Genomic DNA, 15,665 nt, shown 5'->3' with positions numbered 1-15,665 from the left:
GAAGTTGCTCATGTTTCACGCTAGTAAAGCTTCAATCATAGGTGAGAAGCCCAATGAGGTGTAAGCTGTAAAAGAGTGGCTGAGACTTGCGCACCAACCGGTTCCTTCTTGATCTTCATGCTCCTATACGCTCTTCGTACTTTATGCCCTTTCATATAATGTTACGACATGACTTAGATATCGTAAAGCTTTCTATCAGTGTGTGGAAAACCCCTTCTTGGCACGTTCTCTCGGTAATTAGAGAGTTTAAATGAGATGTTATTTTAACAACGCGCTGGTAGATAAACTGACAGATTAAGCTTCTAATGTCACATTGAGGACAGGTGACATGAATCGCTGATCGCGTCCATTAGCTACCGTTAGTAACTACGAAGGAGAAGAATTAAAGGACCCAGGTTCCCCACGTGCTGTATGGAGCGCATTTTGCGTCTCGGTTGATTGGAGATGACTAGGTAGCTTGATCGATCCGAAATGTCCAGCTGTCAAGCTTGAGCTCGCTACCAGCTTAGAACCAATAGACCCGACGGTGTCGTTTACTCATCCACCGTGAGTGTTAAGGAGAATGATCCTCCGACCAAAGATCGAGAGAGAGAGTCAAATTAGGAGTTAAAGGAAGCTTGACAGACTAACAACACTCACACGTACCGATCGCATGGTTCCGATGCGTTTTGCGCGCGAATTTGGCTCACAATGTCTCTCGTTGCACTCGTCACACTCGTCGAGGTCGGGGTACTATCACCTGCTATAGGGGACAGATCCAGATCCTACGCTCGCACAGGTCTGACAGGTCAAACCAAGAACGTCACTCGCTTATTTCGCCTTATATCGCCTGGAGCACTTCCTGTACCATACACACATACACAAAAACAAAGAACGCTAGACTATGCGCACCAAAACGTCAAAGCGCGCTGTGCGAGACCTGTACCCCGTCAACACCTGTACCGCATGGGATGATAATCTCGCCGAAACTAAGCAATTTCCCGCAACTTCCGATCGGTTTTATAGCCTTTCTCTAGCGCCAAGGTACCCCCCCGAGCCAAGATGGTTTCCTATTCCGCCTGCCTGTTGGCGACCCTACCCCAACTCTATCCCCCACCTCCTCACGAACGTTGCTGACCGTTTTCCCGCGTCGCGCTTTTTTCCTATCTTTTTTTTTCTCGCGCGTGTGTGTGTGTGTGTACCTCTACACCCCATCTCCTACCCCTGGGTGGCTGTGTTTTTTTTTTCTTCACCCATCAACAAACCGCTGATTGTAGATTGTGGAGCTACTTCAAAGTTTTGAGGGCTCCAATTGCCATTCCCATATCTTGCGCTTCCTCCCTCTGCGCGGTTCCATGTGGTTTCCCACTCTTTCGCTCTCTCGCTTTTTGCTCTCCCTCTCTGTCTCTCTATCTTTCTCTCTCTTTCTGTGTTCAGCTTCCCCCGGTGTTTTTCGGGCGCCTTCACACCCCTCCAGCGCACTCGATCGATGGCCGGCGTATTTTCTTTTCCACCCTACCCCACCATCCCCCCTCTTTGGTGGCTCTCTCAGTGTCTCTGCCCCTCTCCACCGCTAGCGAAATATCTCTTTCCTATTTGCCCATCGAGTTGGGATGCAGAATCGATCACTCGCACCAAACCGAGGCAGCATAAAAAGAAAGAAAGAGAAGCTGACACTACCACCGCTCCTACCGGTTTTTTTTTGTGTTTGTAGACCCATCCAGCATCCCGCAGGTCGGTTAAAGCGTTTCGCGGGTGGAAAGGGAGCTAAAAACAAAAATAGCCCCAACTGTTGCAAAAAAAAGAACACCCCTAAACACGAGGGTTGTTGCCGGCACCGAAAAGGGGGTGTGCGCGCTGTTCAGCGGCGTGGAGTGTGAAAAGCAAAAGCGTTTGCGGGCTCCTCTTCTTCTTGCTCTTTCTTGTAACATTCCCTCAAAGGGAGAGAGAGAGGGCTGTGAGATTCACGCAAATGAAAACGCACAGCGCAATTACGCGAAAGGGCCGTTTCGCGATCTAATCCTGACCGACTAGCGAACTGGGTAATGAACCACACGCGGGAATGTCGGAAGCGAACCGTTTGGTCCGTTTGGTCGGGAACCTGCTCGACCTGCTGACACGCGGTGGTGATGGTGAGAGTGGTGGGTGAGTGGTGGGTAGCAATAAAAAAAAAGGAAAATAAAATAAAATCAACCACGCACGTGCTACACAGATGGAAGATTGTACGCGCGTACACGCACGCTCGAATGTAGGTAATGGCGACAAAACGGTGCGCGTTTGTTCCGGTTCCTCATTCCGGCTGGAACGAACGACACTCCAGTGGGACAAAGTGGGCTGGGAAACCGGACCGATGGGCCCTACTGAGAAGCCCCTTATTAGTAGCTTACTCTGCCTCACGAGCTCACTTACCTGCGGAAATCGGAGTACGATCGAATTAAATGCCAATCATGCAGGCGGAAAAAAAGAGGGTTGGATTGCTTTTAAACCGACCTAAAGAAGACGGAACGGCCTGCTCAGTGAGCTGTAGTGAAGGGAAGCTCACCACAAGCTCGTTCAGGCCGCTATATGCCTCTCTGATTATCATTATCTAACAATGAGTAACGTCCAACATCAGTAACGTTTACGGTAGCGCATCAACGCTTCATGATATAGAGCGATGGCGTCTGGGTGACTCCGGAACGGTAGAACCGTATTACGTCAGTGACACAGCCCACCTGCACTTCCTTGGAAACGAAAGGGAAACCCTTTGGAAACCGCTCTGGCAAACCAGTTTTTGGCGAACCCACCGGCAACCGGGTGTGGAGTTAAATCTCGCCGGAAGCAAAACAAAAAAAAAAGGCGAACGCAAACCAAGGAACTAGGAAGCGGCCGGCAGAAGGCGCTGCTCTGAAATAAATCAATTCCCTCTGTGCCGCGGCTCGGTGGAGAGAACGCCACAGCCGCTGAACCGTCACCCGATCGGGCGTTATTAGTGTCAAATCACTTGCGTAACTGGTAACGGGTTTGTAATCGTTTTGCGAATTCGACAGATACCGTTGTGGCACAAGGCGGGCAGAAATTGCGACGGGATTAGTTTGGTTAGGTTTGCTGGCGTAGCGTCGGTAAACTCGGGCAGGTTATTGAAGCGTGTTCAGGAAGTAGACGACGCGGGCTGCCTTTTTGGGGATTGATTTGTTGCTGCTGACGGTGCGCAAAAAAAAATCGATTGCATCAGCGTGACTTTCCGGATCCTTGCGGACATCCTCTGGAAGAGTGACATTAAATCGATGAAAGGTACGAAAGAGCTACTCCCTGGTACGGTGACAGCTGACGGTGTTCATGATCTTCACGTGCTTGTTGACCTGTGGTTGAGGTAAGCAGAGAGCACAAAAAAAAACAGATGCTTGAGCTAACGTCAGCCGTCTTCTTTAGCGAGCTGTCAACCGATCAAGCTCCAACGAACGATCACCTTTACCCCTTAATAAGCGTACGTGTTCCACATTCATTTGCACGCAACATACCCCAGTGGTTTGGGCCTGAGCAACTCAGCAGATCAGCCGCCTAGCTCACCTCAAAGAACGTGTCTCGAAGAACCCGATCGGAGGCGCTTAAATTGCACTTTCTCCTAGTTTGAACTTATCCGCTCAAATCCACCGAAAACCGTGATATGGGCCATTGTCCTGCCTGGTGAAGGGAACCTCGGCGAGTACCAGCACGCCAGAGAAATTGTGAAATCAAATAAAAACCCACCATCCACCCGGTGGTTGGGCGAACAATTTGGGAAAATGATAATTACCACACGCATCCACCAGGCGGATCCTCATATACCTACGAAAAAGGTTCCACCTAAGGGGTGGTTACTCGAAGTTCGAAGGTCCCAGGAGTGAGCACTACTCGTCGGCAGCTGGGAGAAAGTAATAGGCGGCATTGTGACCGCCATGACCGCCGTTGTTACGATAAGGAGTAGCCCGAGACGAGATGCCGAACAGCGGCGGGAAAACCAAGGGAAGGAAAACAAAAAGCAAACGAAAGAAGAAAAAAACAACAACAACCGTTAACTACCCCCTTCTGCTTGGCGGAAAGGGGGGTGATTCACCGCCCTACCGGAGTTCAAGTGCAGACAAGCCAACCAACCCACTTGACAGTAATTGAACCTGCAGCGACGAACCGTTCGCTTCGGGACGTTGGACTTTGGAAGTACAAAGCGACCGCGTTGTTCTCGCGAGCAGGATATTATTTCGACGACAATGTTGCGCCAATTATTGCTGGGTCTTCGGAGAGCCGCCCTTACGCAATAACGCTTCCCAAACGCTCACCTAGTCGAAGTCGGCTGCCACTTATCTTTGGGGCGTCCATCGCGCGCCATCTGGTGTGGAATTAATCGTCCAAATTGTTGCTACATTGGAGCTTTACGGCAATCAATGATCTTCAAGGTGCGTATCCCGGAACCGATTTTTTTTCGGGTTTCTTCCTTCACTTTGCATAGATTGTTACACAGATCTCGCGAGAAATAGCTCGCAAAGGGTGTACGCGTCACGTGTACTGTGACGACTCCACACGGTACTCAACGTGATTCTTAACTTTAATTAACTTGCCTTTTTTCTCTCTTGTCTCAACCCTTTTTGATCTAGATCGCAGCTTGCAAATAGCCGCAGTAAGTACATTTCAGTGCGAATAGACATCACCCAGATACCATCACCTCCACGGAAGTATGTGGAGCTGGAGGTGTACGTGGAAAGTCCACCCCCAACGGTGCAAACCGCATATGGTCAGACATCGTCTATCGCACGATCTCTACGCAAGCGTCTCGTACACCCACCGAACCGTTGTACTTCCGAACAGCTTGCCATCATCCAGGTTAGCCACATGTCCCGGTGCGATCGCACCAAACGATTAGCGATTCGTGGCGGCCCAAACGCGCGTACTCCTGCAACAGATCGCTATCTGCCAGCCTTTTATTTATTTTTTTTTTGTGTGTACACCGCATTGTGGATCTTGCTAAAAAGATAAAAATAAACGCAACCACCTTTCGGGCGGTTTCGGTGATCGGGGTTTTTTTTTTCGCACACGCTCTCATGTGTGGAGTTTCACTTTCCCGAGCCCAACAAAAGCCCACGCGGGGGTATATCCACCCTTTAGCAAAGAGGGATGCTCATAAGATAACCATAATCATCATGTTCATCCTCAGCCGCCAAGATGAATGGCCCCGGGATCGTTAGCGAAGACGGGGGAGGGGGGAGGGGGCTGATCACCTCACAACCCCCTGCTTCCTCTTCGGGGTTGAGGCTTTCGCCTTCCCCCCTCGCCCCTCGCGCATCCCCCCCCCCCCCTTTACCAAACCTTGACGCTTCCCTTTCGATGGTCGATTTTGCTTCTTTCGAGGCCACCGGTGGCAAGGCGCAATTAGCGAAATAATAACATTCCGTCGCAATTGTTAAACGGACAGCAGCATGTATGTATGTGTGTGTATCGCGTCCTCCTCCCCCCCCCCCCCAACTACCCCTTCCCCGCGTTCGGTTCATTTGCCCTCCAAAGCGCGCGAGAAGGGAAAAGTAACGACATCGTTTTCACGTTTTCACAACGGCCCGGAGTTGCTTTTCGGGCGGAAAAGTACAACACTGTCGAACGGTTTTTTTTTGTTTTGTTTGTCGCTTTATCTATTTACCCTCCCCCTGCCCCCGTGCTGGAGGCTGTGCCCTTTTTCCCGGGCTGTGAGTTTACGGGTTTTTTTTGTGTGTGTTGCACATTGTCGTGGCGTAGAAAATTCGACGATCGATCAATTGAAACCGGTCCAGCGGCACCGTTTTCTTTTTTCCAAGGAAGGGCGAGGAAGGGAACGAGGAAGAGGCGAAAACATAGTACTAGGGCCTGCCCGAAAAAGGGCTCAACCCAATGGGTGTGTGTTTTCACGTACGACTAAGGGAGGGGGGAATATTAAAATTTATAATTTAAGGAAAATTCCATGCACCCACTCGCGCCCAGTTTACGGGGTGTTGGTGGGTTGAAAATGCGGACTAATTTAAGGGGCTTTCTCGCTACGGCGTGTGGTAAACCAAAGTGGCCCTACCGGAGCCTGATGCACCCATCGGGGGTTGGGAATGGGAAAATAAAAATGAAAAAAAGCCCCGCACACACACACACGCACGCACAACGAAAAAGGCAACAATAAAGCGCGCTAATCCAATCAACCGACGGATCGATGCACAATGGGCCGCCCGCGGGAGAAAGGCGAACGCGACCGGAACGGGTTCGGTAAAGAAAAAAGGGCCGCCACGGAAGGGAGTTTTGCACTAATGACGGCGGGTGACCCCGAGAAAAGCAATCGGCCACTCGGGCACACGAAAAGTGAACGATAATTTGTCTTCCATCGGAAGCAGCGGAATTTCATTATCAACCCGCTAATGAGGGAAATACAACAACAGCAACAACAACAAGAGCGACAACAAAATTGAAATCAAATAAACGAAACATGAAAGTGGCTTAATGTAAAGCATAAACCCCCCGATTCGAGCTGTAAGTTACATCAATGAGCGGAATGATACGAAAGCAATGCAAACAAACGTACATAAAACATAATGAATCAATGATAATACACGAGGAAAAAAAGAAACTTTCACAAAACGCCTCAAAAGCGACGGAAGCAAGAACGCGCACCGTTTCGATTCCACGCAAACCTGTTTTGTGGAAACTGCAGAAAGCTCGAATGTTGCTCATCCCTCTACCGGCGGTCCCAATTGAATGTCTATTTTAATTTAATTTCCAACACACAGAATATGCGAAAGATATGTCAACAACTGTCGATGTAGTTTTCATTAATTAAATCCAGCTAGCTGGCCTGCAAAGGGATGTAAGCGGCTTCCACGAGGCATGTAAAATCTCACCCACCCCAGGGCTCGTAAAAACACACGGGAAAATGAGATTTCCCGCCAGCTAATAATAACCGCGGAACGCTCCAGCAGCGGGATAATAAAAAAAACCGAAACGTGAGCCCGAAGTGTGACTTATCGCCCTTTTACCGTTGGGGAGGAGAAGCCCTTTTGGCCCATTGTGTTGCGGTCAAGGCGGGAGAAAATAATGACCGCAAAGCGCTTACTTTCATCCAGAAACGGCGGTTGGCCTGGCGATGGGCGGCTGATGATTTATGTTTCAGTGTGAAAATTAAAAATGCACCACACCAGCGATGCCAGACCCCCGGGTGCAGGCGAAGTCTTCGACAATCGCAATAAACTCGCGGCTATTTAAGCATGCTGGGATGGGTGATGAAATTGAAAACGCAAATTCCGACAGCTCGATAATGCTCCATTTGCAGAACCGAGAGGAAAATTGCATTCCAAACCAGCCATCATGCTGCTTGCAGTTTCGTTTGGCGGTAGGTGATGGCTCCAGATGCTCGTAACTTACCGTCTTATAGCCTTCTGAGTGTCTCCGTATCCTAGCGGGTTGATAGATCTGCATACTTCGCCTTTGTCTGCATCGATATTAATCAGCTCGTAGCTGCAGGAAAGGAGATTAAAAAAGAAACCATCGTTAATAAAACCTCCCGGATCACGGATGGATGGAGGCAGCCGTCGGGAAAATGGTCAAACATGGGCACGTGGGCAGTAGTTGGTGAGCTCACGGACCGCTTTCGGTTTCTCTCGAACCCATCGGTGCGTGGAATCGCGGGTGGAACCATTGTCATGCAAATTTCGCGCGCCCAAAGCAACTGCGGCTGTTACAGAACCGTTCAGATGTGCCCTTCCCCGACCAGGAAAGGTTTCTTTCACTTTCAAGGTTCGCTCATTAGCGGGAGAGGCCTACGTCAACAACCCGAAACAGTCGGAGCAGTTGTTTAACTGCACTCCGACGCCTTTAGAGCACAAGGACAGCTGTATGCGGCTTGCTTCTCTGGTTGTGTGCATTTTAGAGCACCCACAAGAGAGCGCTGCGACAACTTCCCAGGACGAGATGTCAAATTCGAAGGTGCATCAGCAAAACCCGGCTTGTGAACGGTCATTTCCCGGCTGCTTCCTGGTGGAAATCGCAGTAATTGCCCGGTAGCGTCTCCGGTGCACGGATTCCTTGATCCTGTTTCCCACGGTCGCCCTCTCCACCTTGTACGGCCGTTTACACACTCGCGTTAGCTGCTCAGATCGGTGAGCAGAAGAGTACGCTCTCAGCAACATCGAGAGAAACCTCAAATGCAGGCTCTCGCTAAAAAAAAACACACACACTGCGCTCTCGCTCAGCACCACGTCCTTTCGCAAATCGCACCATTTTCCCAATTGCCACAACCACCCCAAACACACACACACGTGCGGGCGACAGGATATCGAGCGGATGTGCTTCACTCCTGCGAAACTCTCACAGCAGTTGGCGCGCCAGTTCGAAACAGTCGACGGTAGCGGATCGGCGCTTTGTGGTCCGGTGCCGCAGCAAACGTCCGTGTGGGCCCTGAAGGTGGTCCTGCCTCCTGTGACCACCGCGCGGGTTGCATCCTGGCGTGTGTGTGTCCTGAACCCGCACAGCAACCCCTACCAGCCGGGTGGAGGGTCACCAACCAGCACCGGGTGGCGTTGCAGGTAAGCCCAGGTGGTGGCTTTTCCTTTTTCCCCCGCACGCACGGGGGAAAACCACATCCGTTCATGGGGACGACTTTCCCCCCCCCCCCCCCACACCGGGGGTTGATGGAGGGAGGGCCTATGCGGCAGCAAGTGTGTGGGTGGGTCTGTGCGTGTGCGTGTGTGTGTGTGGTGTATGGACTAGCGTTTTTTCTTTTTTTGCTGCGTTCAATTTTCCTTTACACCGAACCGTGGAAAAAGCATATGTGCGAAATGCTGCGAAAAACCATCATTCAACCAAAAGCAGGCATCAATCCCCGGCTCGCAGTGAAGGTCGCATACCCATGCAGCCACGTCGATGCGCGTGTGTGTGTTTGTGGGTGGGAAAAGTGCAAAATAGTGCCGTGCCGTGACCATCAAGCTCCCACGCAAGGAATCCGCAGGATAAGGGAAAGAACCTTCCGAACCACATCGTCAATGATCCTTTTTTTCGTTCGAGAAGCCCTTCCAAAAACGCCCGGGAAGTGCGAGGCTCACCGGCTCCAAGCGCCCAATCCGGGGTCATACACGGTGTGTCCAGTGCCGCCGGATCGATATATCTCACACCCTGCGTGTTGAAGCGCGTGCAGGTGAGGCCTCTCACTCAGCATTCGCAGGACGAATCGAACAGGCGCGATTACGTATCGCTTCGCTCCGGTTTCGCGTGCGTTTGTCACCCGATTTTGCCGGGGCTCGAAACCCTTGGCCTAAATGTCCTTTGCAGCGAGCTGGTTGCGCTTGGTTGCGAGTGAGAGCGATGTTGGATGGTGCCAAAATGGACGCACATGTTTACAAATAATCTAATCGCGCGGTGTTCCGGATGATAAGGGGCGTATCGGCGACTGAACTGTCTGAAGGTCTGGCTCTCAGGACCTGCTAGTCCTTTTGTAAGACACCCCGTTTGGGTGCATCGAGTAGTGAGACAGCAATCAACCGGGTTCGATGGAAGGTAAACAAGCTCATGAGAAGAAGGTGAGAGAATCAATCTACGGGGTGATGTCCCCACACCAGCAACCACCACACGTAACTGAACCGGAAGCTGACGATGCGGCAGAACCACAATAAGCAACATCGACTACCTACAATCTTGAGCTTGACCATCTTCATCAACCTGTGCCGGTTGTGCACCTTTTCGGGTGGTGAACAGAGGCAGCTCATACTCAAATACGCACTGTCCTGCCGTTAGTAGTCAGTATTCTAAGGAAACAGTCGTATCCTGGCTTCTTTCGGGCACCGAAACGGTACATCTTCTTCCCACACACGCATACACACGCATAACCCGGGGGTGGATATCGATTTTCCAACATTTCCACCGTACCGTAAGGCTCACGAGAGCCAGATGTGCCTTTTCCCTCCGAAAGGACCTCACCAGGAGTGTCTAGACTTCCCGAAGACGTCAATTGAACGTCCTGGAGCCTGGAATGGGGGCTACGTCGTTCACCTTTGGAGGCTCGTTGCGTGCGAGCAGAAGGGCCCGTGTACGTCTGGACACGCACTCGATTCCTGGCGAATTGTCAGCTAAATCCATCCCATCTGTCACATCCTCCGGTTGCGCTGTCTTCTCACTTCCTGAAAGTCCCTCGTGCCGCTCGCTTTCTGAGCTGTCGAGCAAGGATACGTTTCCTTATTTCGCTTCACCGCTCATACAAATCACCCCACCAACGGTTCGCAGATCTTCGAAGGGTGCGCTGACCAGATCGGGAGCCTTTTTCCGGTTGACGTCCCGATTGCGCCCATCCTGCGCAATTACACCGATTGCTTGCGTGGCATTATGTACACCGTTTGGCTTTCAGGTGCATCACCGGCATGTTTCCTCCACAACACATGATGTTGCCGTTCGATGGTGGGACTTTTCTCGCTATCTCGTCCCGAGTACATCCATCAATTACAACGCACCGGATCTGGCTCCATGTTGTGCCATCTGTAGCGTTTATTCAGCGTGCAGGACCTTTTCCTGGTGGCTGGGTTAGGTTGGCTTACGTTCAGTATTCGCATCACGTGCGCAAAATACGTGCAATTACGTCCTTCGGAATCCAAAGGCGGCTTCTAAAAGTTTTGCATAAAGAAATTACTTCGATCAAGACAACTCCGTGGCAGATATTGATATCCTTCCTACAATACTCTATGTCTTTCGATCAAGAATGCGTTGTGCTTCCAACTAATCGATTTATTATACCCATTTGAAATGCCATGCATGTCCTAGCGATTGGGATAATTCCTGTGCATTATACTTACCAAGGGGTTTAATCCTTCCACTGCTCCACAGAGGTTGGTTCACCAATGTCATACTTTCTACGATTTAGTATTTACCGAACCATTTACTACTTTTCTATAAACACTAAAACAACACACTCAATAACTGACATCAAAGGACGAGACTCTTAGAAAACGAACAATTTGCACCTTTTACCAAACGCCTTAGTAATCTTTGGTATGGAAAACACAGAATAGATTCACATTTTGCACTAATTCACCATTAAAATACCATATTGATAAAATACAACATGACAAATGAACCAAAATGCAATAAGCGATTAAGGCTTGTTGGTAACATTTCTGCAAACTGACGCAATAGAGCAGGACCGTTAGTAAACCGTTTTGCGCAAATTTAAAAAATAACGCGATCAACGCGAGGTTATTTGTTATGAGGAATAATCGCAAAGGAATTGTTACATCTAAAAGTAGTTTGAAAACTCCGCGCACGTGCCAGGAGTATGGTGTTCAAGACGGCCCCGATTTGCGAGATCATTAGTAACCAACTAAACAATAACTTGACACTTTAAAACCGGTTTAAAAGCGGCTAATCAAGTGCAACGCATAGACAGCTGATCGCGATAAAAGGCACGATAGATTTTCACAATTTTCCACTCCATTTCAGCGGCAAGTAGCGCTTTCAGTGTGATGGAAAGCAGTAGCAGTGTGAGCAAACCCGCGATCGTCAAAAGCCTGCGTTCCTCTAAAACGGTATAAAACTGGCAGCAATACTCAGAACATACGCGGCGCCTTCGTTGGTACCGAAAAATAATGCGTACGTCAACGGATTGTAAACATTCCCCTCCCCCCACCACCCCGCCGAACACTCGTCATTCCGCAGTGCCCGCTCGCACGGGAAGATCGATAGCTGCGGCAGAAGGCGCAACACTGCGGCGCAAGGCGCGCGCGTGAGCAAGCGAAACGGCAACAGTAAGTAAGGCGGCGCGTGCGAGCGAGAGCTAGTGTGAAGAGAACAAAGAAGGCGCCTGGGACCGGACCGCAGCTAAGGGGGGGGGGGGGGTATTAGCGTGGCTTGGCAGCAGCGACGGCATGACGCAGCTCGGCGCACGTATCACCATGGGCGCAAGTGCACACGCACACATGCACGAAAACGCCCGCTTCGGGGCGCGATCGTACCCATGTGTGCCGCTGTGCTGCCGCCGCTGCGTTGCTGCTGCTGCTGCTGCTGCTGGTGCGCTGCACCGGCGGCGTTACCAACACGCGCGCACACACGCCCAAAAACACCCGTACACACACGGGTCCCGTGCGCCGTGACAGTTCGCTCCGCTGTCGACGGCAGCGGTTCGCTCGATTGTGGGATTTTCGGACGGCGAATTTTTAGCGGCCAGCAGGGCAACCGTGGCGAGTTGCGCCACCGGAACCGGAAGGATCGACCGCTCTGGAAGGTGGTGGCGGTGTTGGTGGTGGGGCGGAAAGGGGGCGCGCGTTGTGTTTCCCCCGTCGTCCCTTGGTGCGAGTGCCCGTGCCCCGTCCCTTCCCGGTGGGTTTCCTTTCCCTCGCCCGCGGCTTCGGACGGCCCGCCCGCCCTGCAGTGGTGCATTTTCGGATTGACGGGCGGTGCAGTGCGCAGTTACATCACAGGAGTGTTTGCCGGGTGTTGAAGTGCAACTGGTGGCTAACCTTTCGTTTCCGTTTCCGTTGTCATTCCCCCCCCCCCCTCGCCCACAGGATGGAACAGTGAACGTCGACAAAATGACGCCCGCACAGAAGAACGCCTACCTGGAAGCTCATATGGTCGTCCAGCAGCAGATGGCCCAGGCTGCGCTTCAGCTCCAACACCAACACCATCAGCAGCAGCTCCAGCAGCAGCACCTTCAGCAGCAGCAGCAACAGCAGCAGCAGCAGCAACAGCAGCACCTCCAGCAGCAGCAACACCAGCAGCAGCAACAACAACAGCAGCAGCAGCAACAACATCAGCACGCCCAGAGTTACGCGCGTGCTGTAAAGAAGACTAAAACGAGCCACGATAGCCATGCCTACCACCAGCAGGCTCAGCTAGCCCCACACCACCACCCCCAGCACCAGCAGCAGCAGCAGCACCAGCAACAACAGCAGCAGCAGCAGCAGCAACATCCTGGCAGTACGCCCTCCGCCCTCCCGAATCCCTACACGAGCACGATCAAGGTGCCGCAGATCAGCGCCGGTTCACACGCGAGTGTGACCGGTGCCGGCAGCGATACCGCCGCGGTTACTGCTGCAGCAGTGGCCGCGGCTGCGGCCGCAGCTGCTGCCGCCGCCGCCGCCGCCGCCGTTACGTCCTCCGCGGCCACCGGCACTTCCGCTGCGACCGCCACCACCGGCAGCGGTGGAGGTGCAACAACCGGTGGCAGTGGAGGCGGGGGCGGCGGAGGTGGTGGTGGTGGTGGTGGTGCCAGCAGCAGTAGCAGCAGCGGAAGCAGCAGCACCTTCACCGTGCCGGATGACGTCGGGATGGGATATGAAGGTGGAGTACGCGTTCTTCAAAGTTTGGGGAACTGGTACATCGGCCTGTCCGATACTGCTAGATTATATCTAACCTCGTCCTCTTCTTCCGTTTCCGCTCGCCGGCCGCTGCCGCCGCCGCTTCCGGTGCCCAGGTCACCGGAGATACCGGCCAACATCCCGCGCCCGAACCTGATCCCGTTCACGGAACCGTACGCGGAGGGTGGCTCCATGCATCCCGCGACCCGCCTGAAAGCCCTCCAGCAGGTCCAGCAATCGTCGGCGGCGGCCGTGGCGGCGGTGGCGGTGGCAGCGGCCGCCGCCGCCTCCTCCGGTGTTGCCCCCCGCCCGAAAGCCTCCCCGGCAAAGGGCGGCAAGGCGTCGGCGGGGACGGCGGCAGGTGGTGGGGGGGGCGGTCCGGCCGACGCCACCGGTCCACCGAAGCCCGTGTTCGAGTGCACCGTGTGCGGGAAGGGCCTCGCCCGGAAGGACAAGCTGACGATTCACATGCGCATCCACACCGGCGAGAAGCCGTACGTCTGCGAGGTGTGCGATCGGGCGTTTGCGAGGCGCGACAAGCTGGTGATACACATGAACAAGTTCAAGCACGTCACGCCGACCAACATTGCGCCTCTCGGGAAGCGCCAGAACCGGTCGCTTACGCTAGGTTCGAATCTCGACTCCGGGGAATGATCGCTGAAGGGAGGGGAGGGGTCGCTGGGGGAGAGGGGGGGGGGGTCGGGGAAAACCACCGGCAAAGGCAGGCAGGGGTGGCATGAGGTGGATGTCTTCTGGTGGGATAGTTCCTGCGAAGAGAAAAGCAAACGCCGCCACATCCTGCCGATAGAGGGCGCTGTCAGTTGTGAAAGTGAACGAAAGTGAAGCTAATCAGTTCCATTTCTTCTTTCTCTCTATCTTTCCTGTCTATCCTGTGCATCCTTGCACCGTGTCACATACATCCCCCTTTCCCTCCTCTCGCTCCTCCTTCCCACATCTACTTCAATTTTAGTGGAAAAAGAAGAGTTCAAAAGCGAGGACAATAAGCCGCCGGCGCTGGTCGACCATCAGGCGCTGGCCACGCAAACGCTGACCACGGTCGTCAACAGCATTGCGGCGCAGCACCACCAGCACCAGCTGCTTCCCACTTCCGCCGGTCAGCACGGGCAGGGCGCACCCTCGGAGCTGGCCGGGCTTGGGGTGCCCCAGCACCATCCGCTCTCGTGGACGTGCGAGCTGTGCGGCCGGATGTTCGGTTCGCGCGAGGAGTGGACACTGCACGCCAAGAGCCACCTCGAGGTGATCGTCCCGCAGCTGCCCTGCCCCCGGCCGCCGGGCACGTAATCCGCTTCCCGTTGGCCATCGCCCGGTCGGCGGTCGGCAATCGTCCTTTTACCCGATCCTGCGTCCCGGGCGTCCTGTGACGCGCATCCTTCGCCACGGCTTCGGAATCGCAAACCCAAAACCACCCCCCCCTGCCCGGCTAGAGAGATGCTGTGCACCCGGCAGAAGTCTCATTTCCGGTGGGGCTTTCTTTTTTGTATGAGCGAAAGCCCCAAAGGATCTGACTTTTGGTGGTGGGGGGGTCGAGGGAAGCGAACGGAGTGCGGTGGTGGGTGTCCTCTCTTCGCTCTTCCAGCCACATATCAACCGCCGGGAGGTTTTTTCCCATCCCGCCTAGCATCCTCGCAACATCCTCGCCGCCGATCGGACCCCGGGGGTCGCGACTTACGCCACACTGGCCTGGGCCAAAAATCGCATTCTATTTCGAGTTGTAAGAAACCATGTACTACCATAGATTGTAACGACGACGGTGAATTATGTACTAAAGTAAATAAATTGTACTAAACGCACTGGACGACGCTTGGGTGTTGAGACTGTTACTGTGACTACTTCATCGCAGCAGCCACCGATCCTCGAGGTCATCATTGCACAGCAAACGCGCACCGCGAGACGGTTAGAATTTCGTTTCTTTTCGTCATTTTATTGTGGTTTCTTTAATATTGTACAAAATGAAGAAAAACTATCGATTTTGCTACCTGCCGCACACCTGTGCTAGTGTTTTCTTCATCTTACAATCCGAAACAAAAAAAGCAATACAGATCGACTTCGCCTTAGTAGAGCGTAGATGTGGGTTATGTCACCCTCGCCCCAAGCGTTTACCGGAAGTTGTTCCCATCCAGTTCCACTAGAGGCCTTCATCCGCTCCAGGATACACGGGGCACCGCACAACCTTAAAAATGCCTTACAGTTCTAGCCTCTGTGTAATGTCGCTCTTCTTACGAGGCACGAGGGCGCCGCGTTCTTCTCGTTTTGATCGCTTTTCGGGTACCACCATTTCTTATTTTAAATATAATCAAAACAGCCTGATCAATTTTCGCACGATTTTAGTAGAGTAGTGTTGAAGTAAAAAAAAGCCCTCCATCTTTCCAAATG

The 15,665-nt window shown here is 52.8% G+C and overlaps 1 protein-coding gene across 1 annotated transcript; it reads left to right on the top strand.

The window, feature by feature from the left end:
• Nucleotides 1-8,400: 8,400 nt before the first annotated feature.
• LOC128729219 (transcriptional regulator ovo) lies at nucleotides 8,401-15,129 on the top strand. Its single transcript, XM_053822876.1, has 5 exons — nucleotides 8,401-8,519; nucleotides 12,480-13,116; nucleotides 13,162-13,288; nucleotides 13,388-13,899; nucleotides 14,242-15,129. Exons 2-5 carry the CDS (start codon nucleotides 12,504-12,506, stop codon nucleotides 14,571-14,573), a joined length of 1,584 nt encoding a protein of 527 aa, XP_053678851.1. The 5' UTR covers nucleotides 8,401-8,519; nucleotides 12,480-12,503; the 3' UTR covers nucleotides 14,574-15,129.
• Nucleotides 15,130-15,665: the final 536 nt, after the last annotated feature.

This window comes from Anopheles nili, chromosome X (genome assembly GCF_943737925.1).
Source record: "Anopheles nili chromosome X, idAnoNiliSN_F5_01, whole genome shotgun sequence".
Lineage (NCBI taxonomy): Eukaryota > Metazoa > Arthropoda > Insecta > Diptera > Culicidae > Anopheles > Anopheles nili.
This window is presented reverse-complemented; position numbering and strand designations above follow the sequence as displayed.

Bases quoted from the DNA above. Each gene is read 5' to 3' on its own strand.
- LOC128729219 (XM_053822876.1), top strand. From the start codon at position 12,504: ATGACGCCCGCACAGAAGAACGCCTACCTGGAAGCTCATATGGTCGTC. The intron at 13,117-13,161 runs GTGGAGGTGCAA...GGGGCGGCGGAG, and splicing joins GACCGCCACCACCGGCAGCG to GTGGTGGTGGTGGTGGTGGT. The intron at 13,289-13,387 runs GTACATCGGCCT...TCCGGTGCCCAG, and splicing joins CTTCAAAGTTTGGGGAACTG to GTCACCGGAGATACCGGCCA.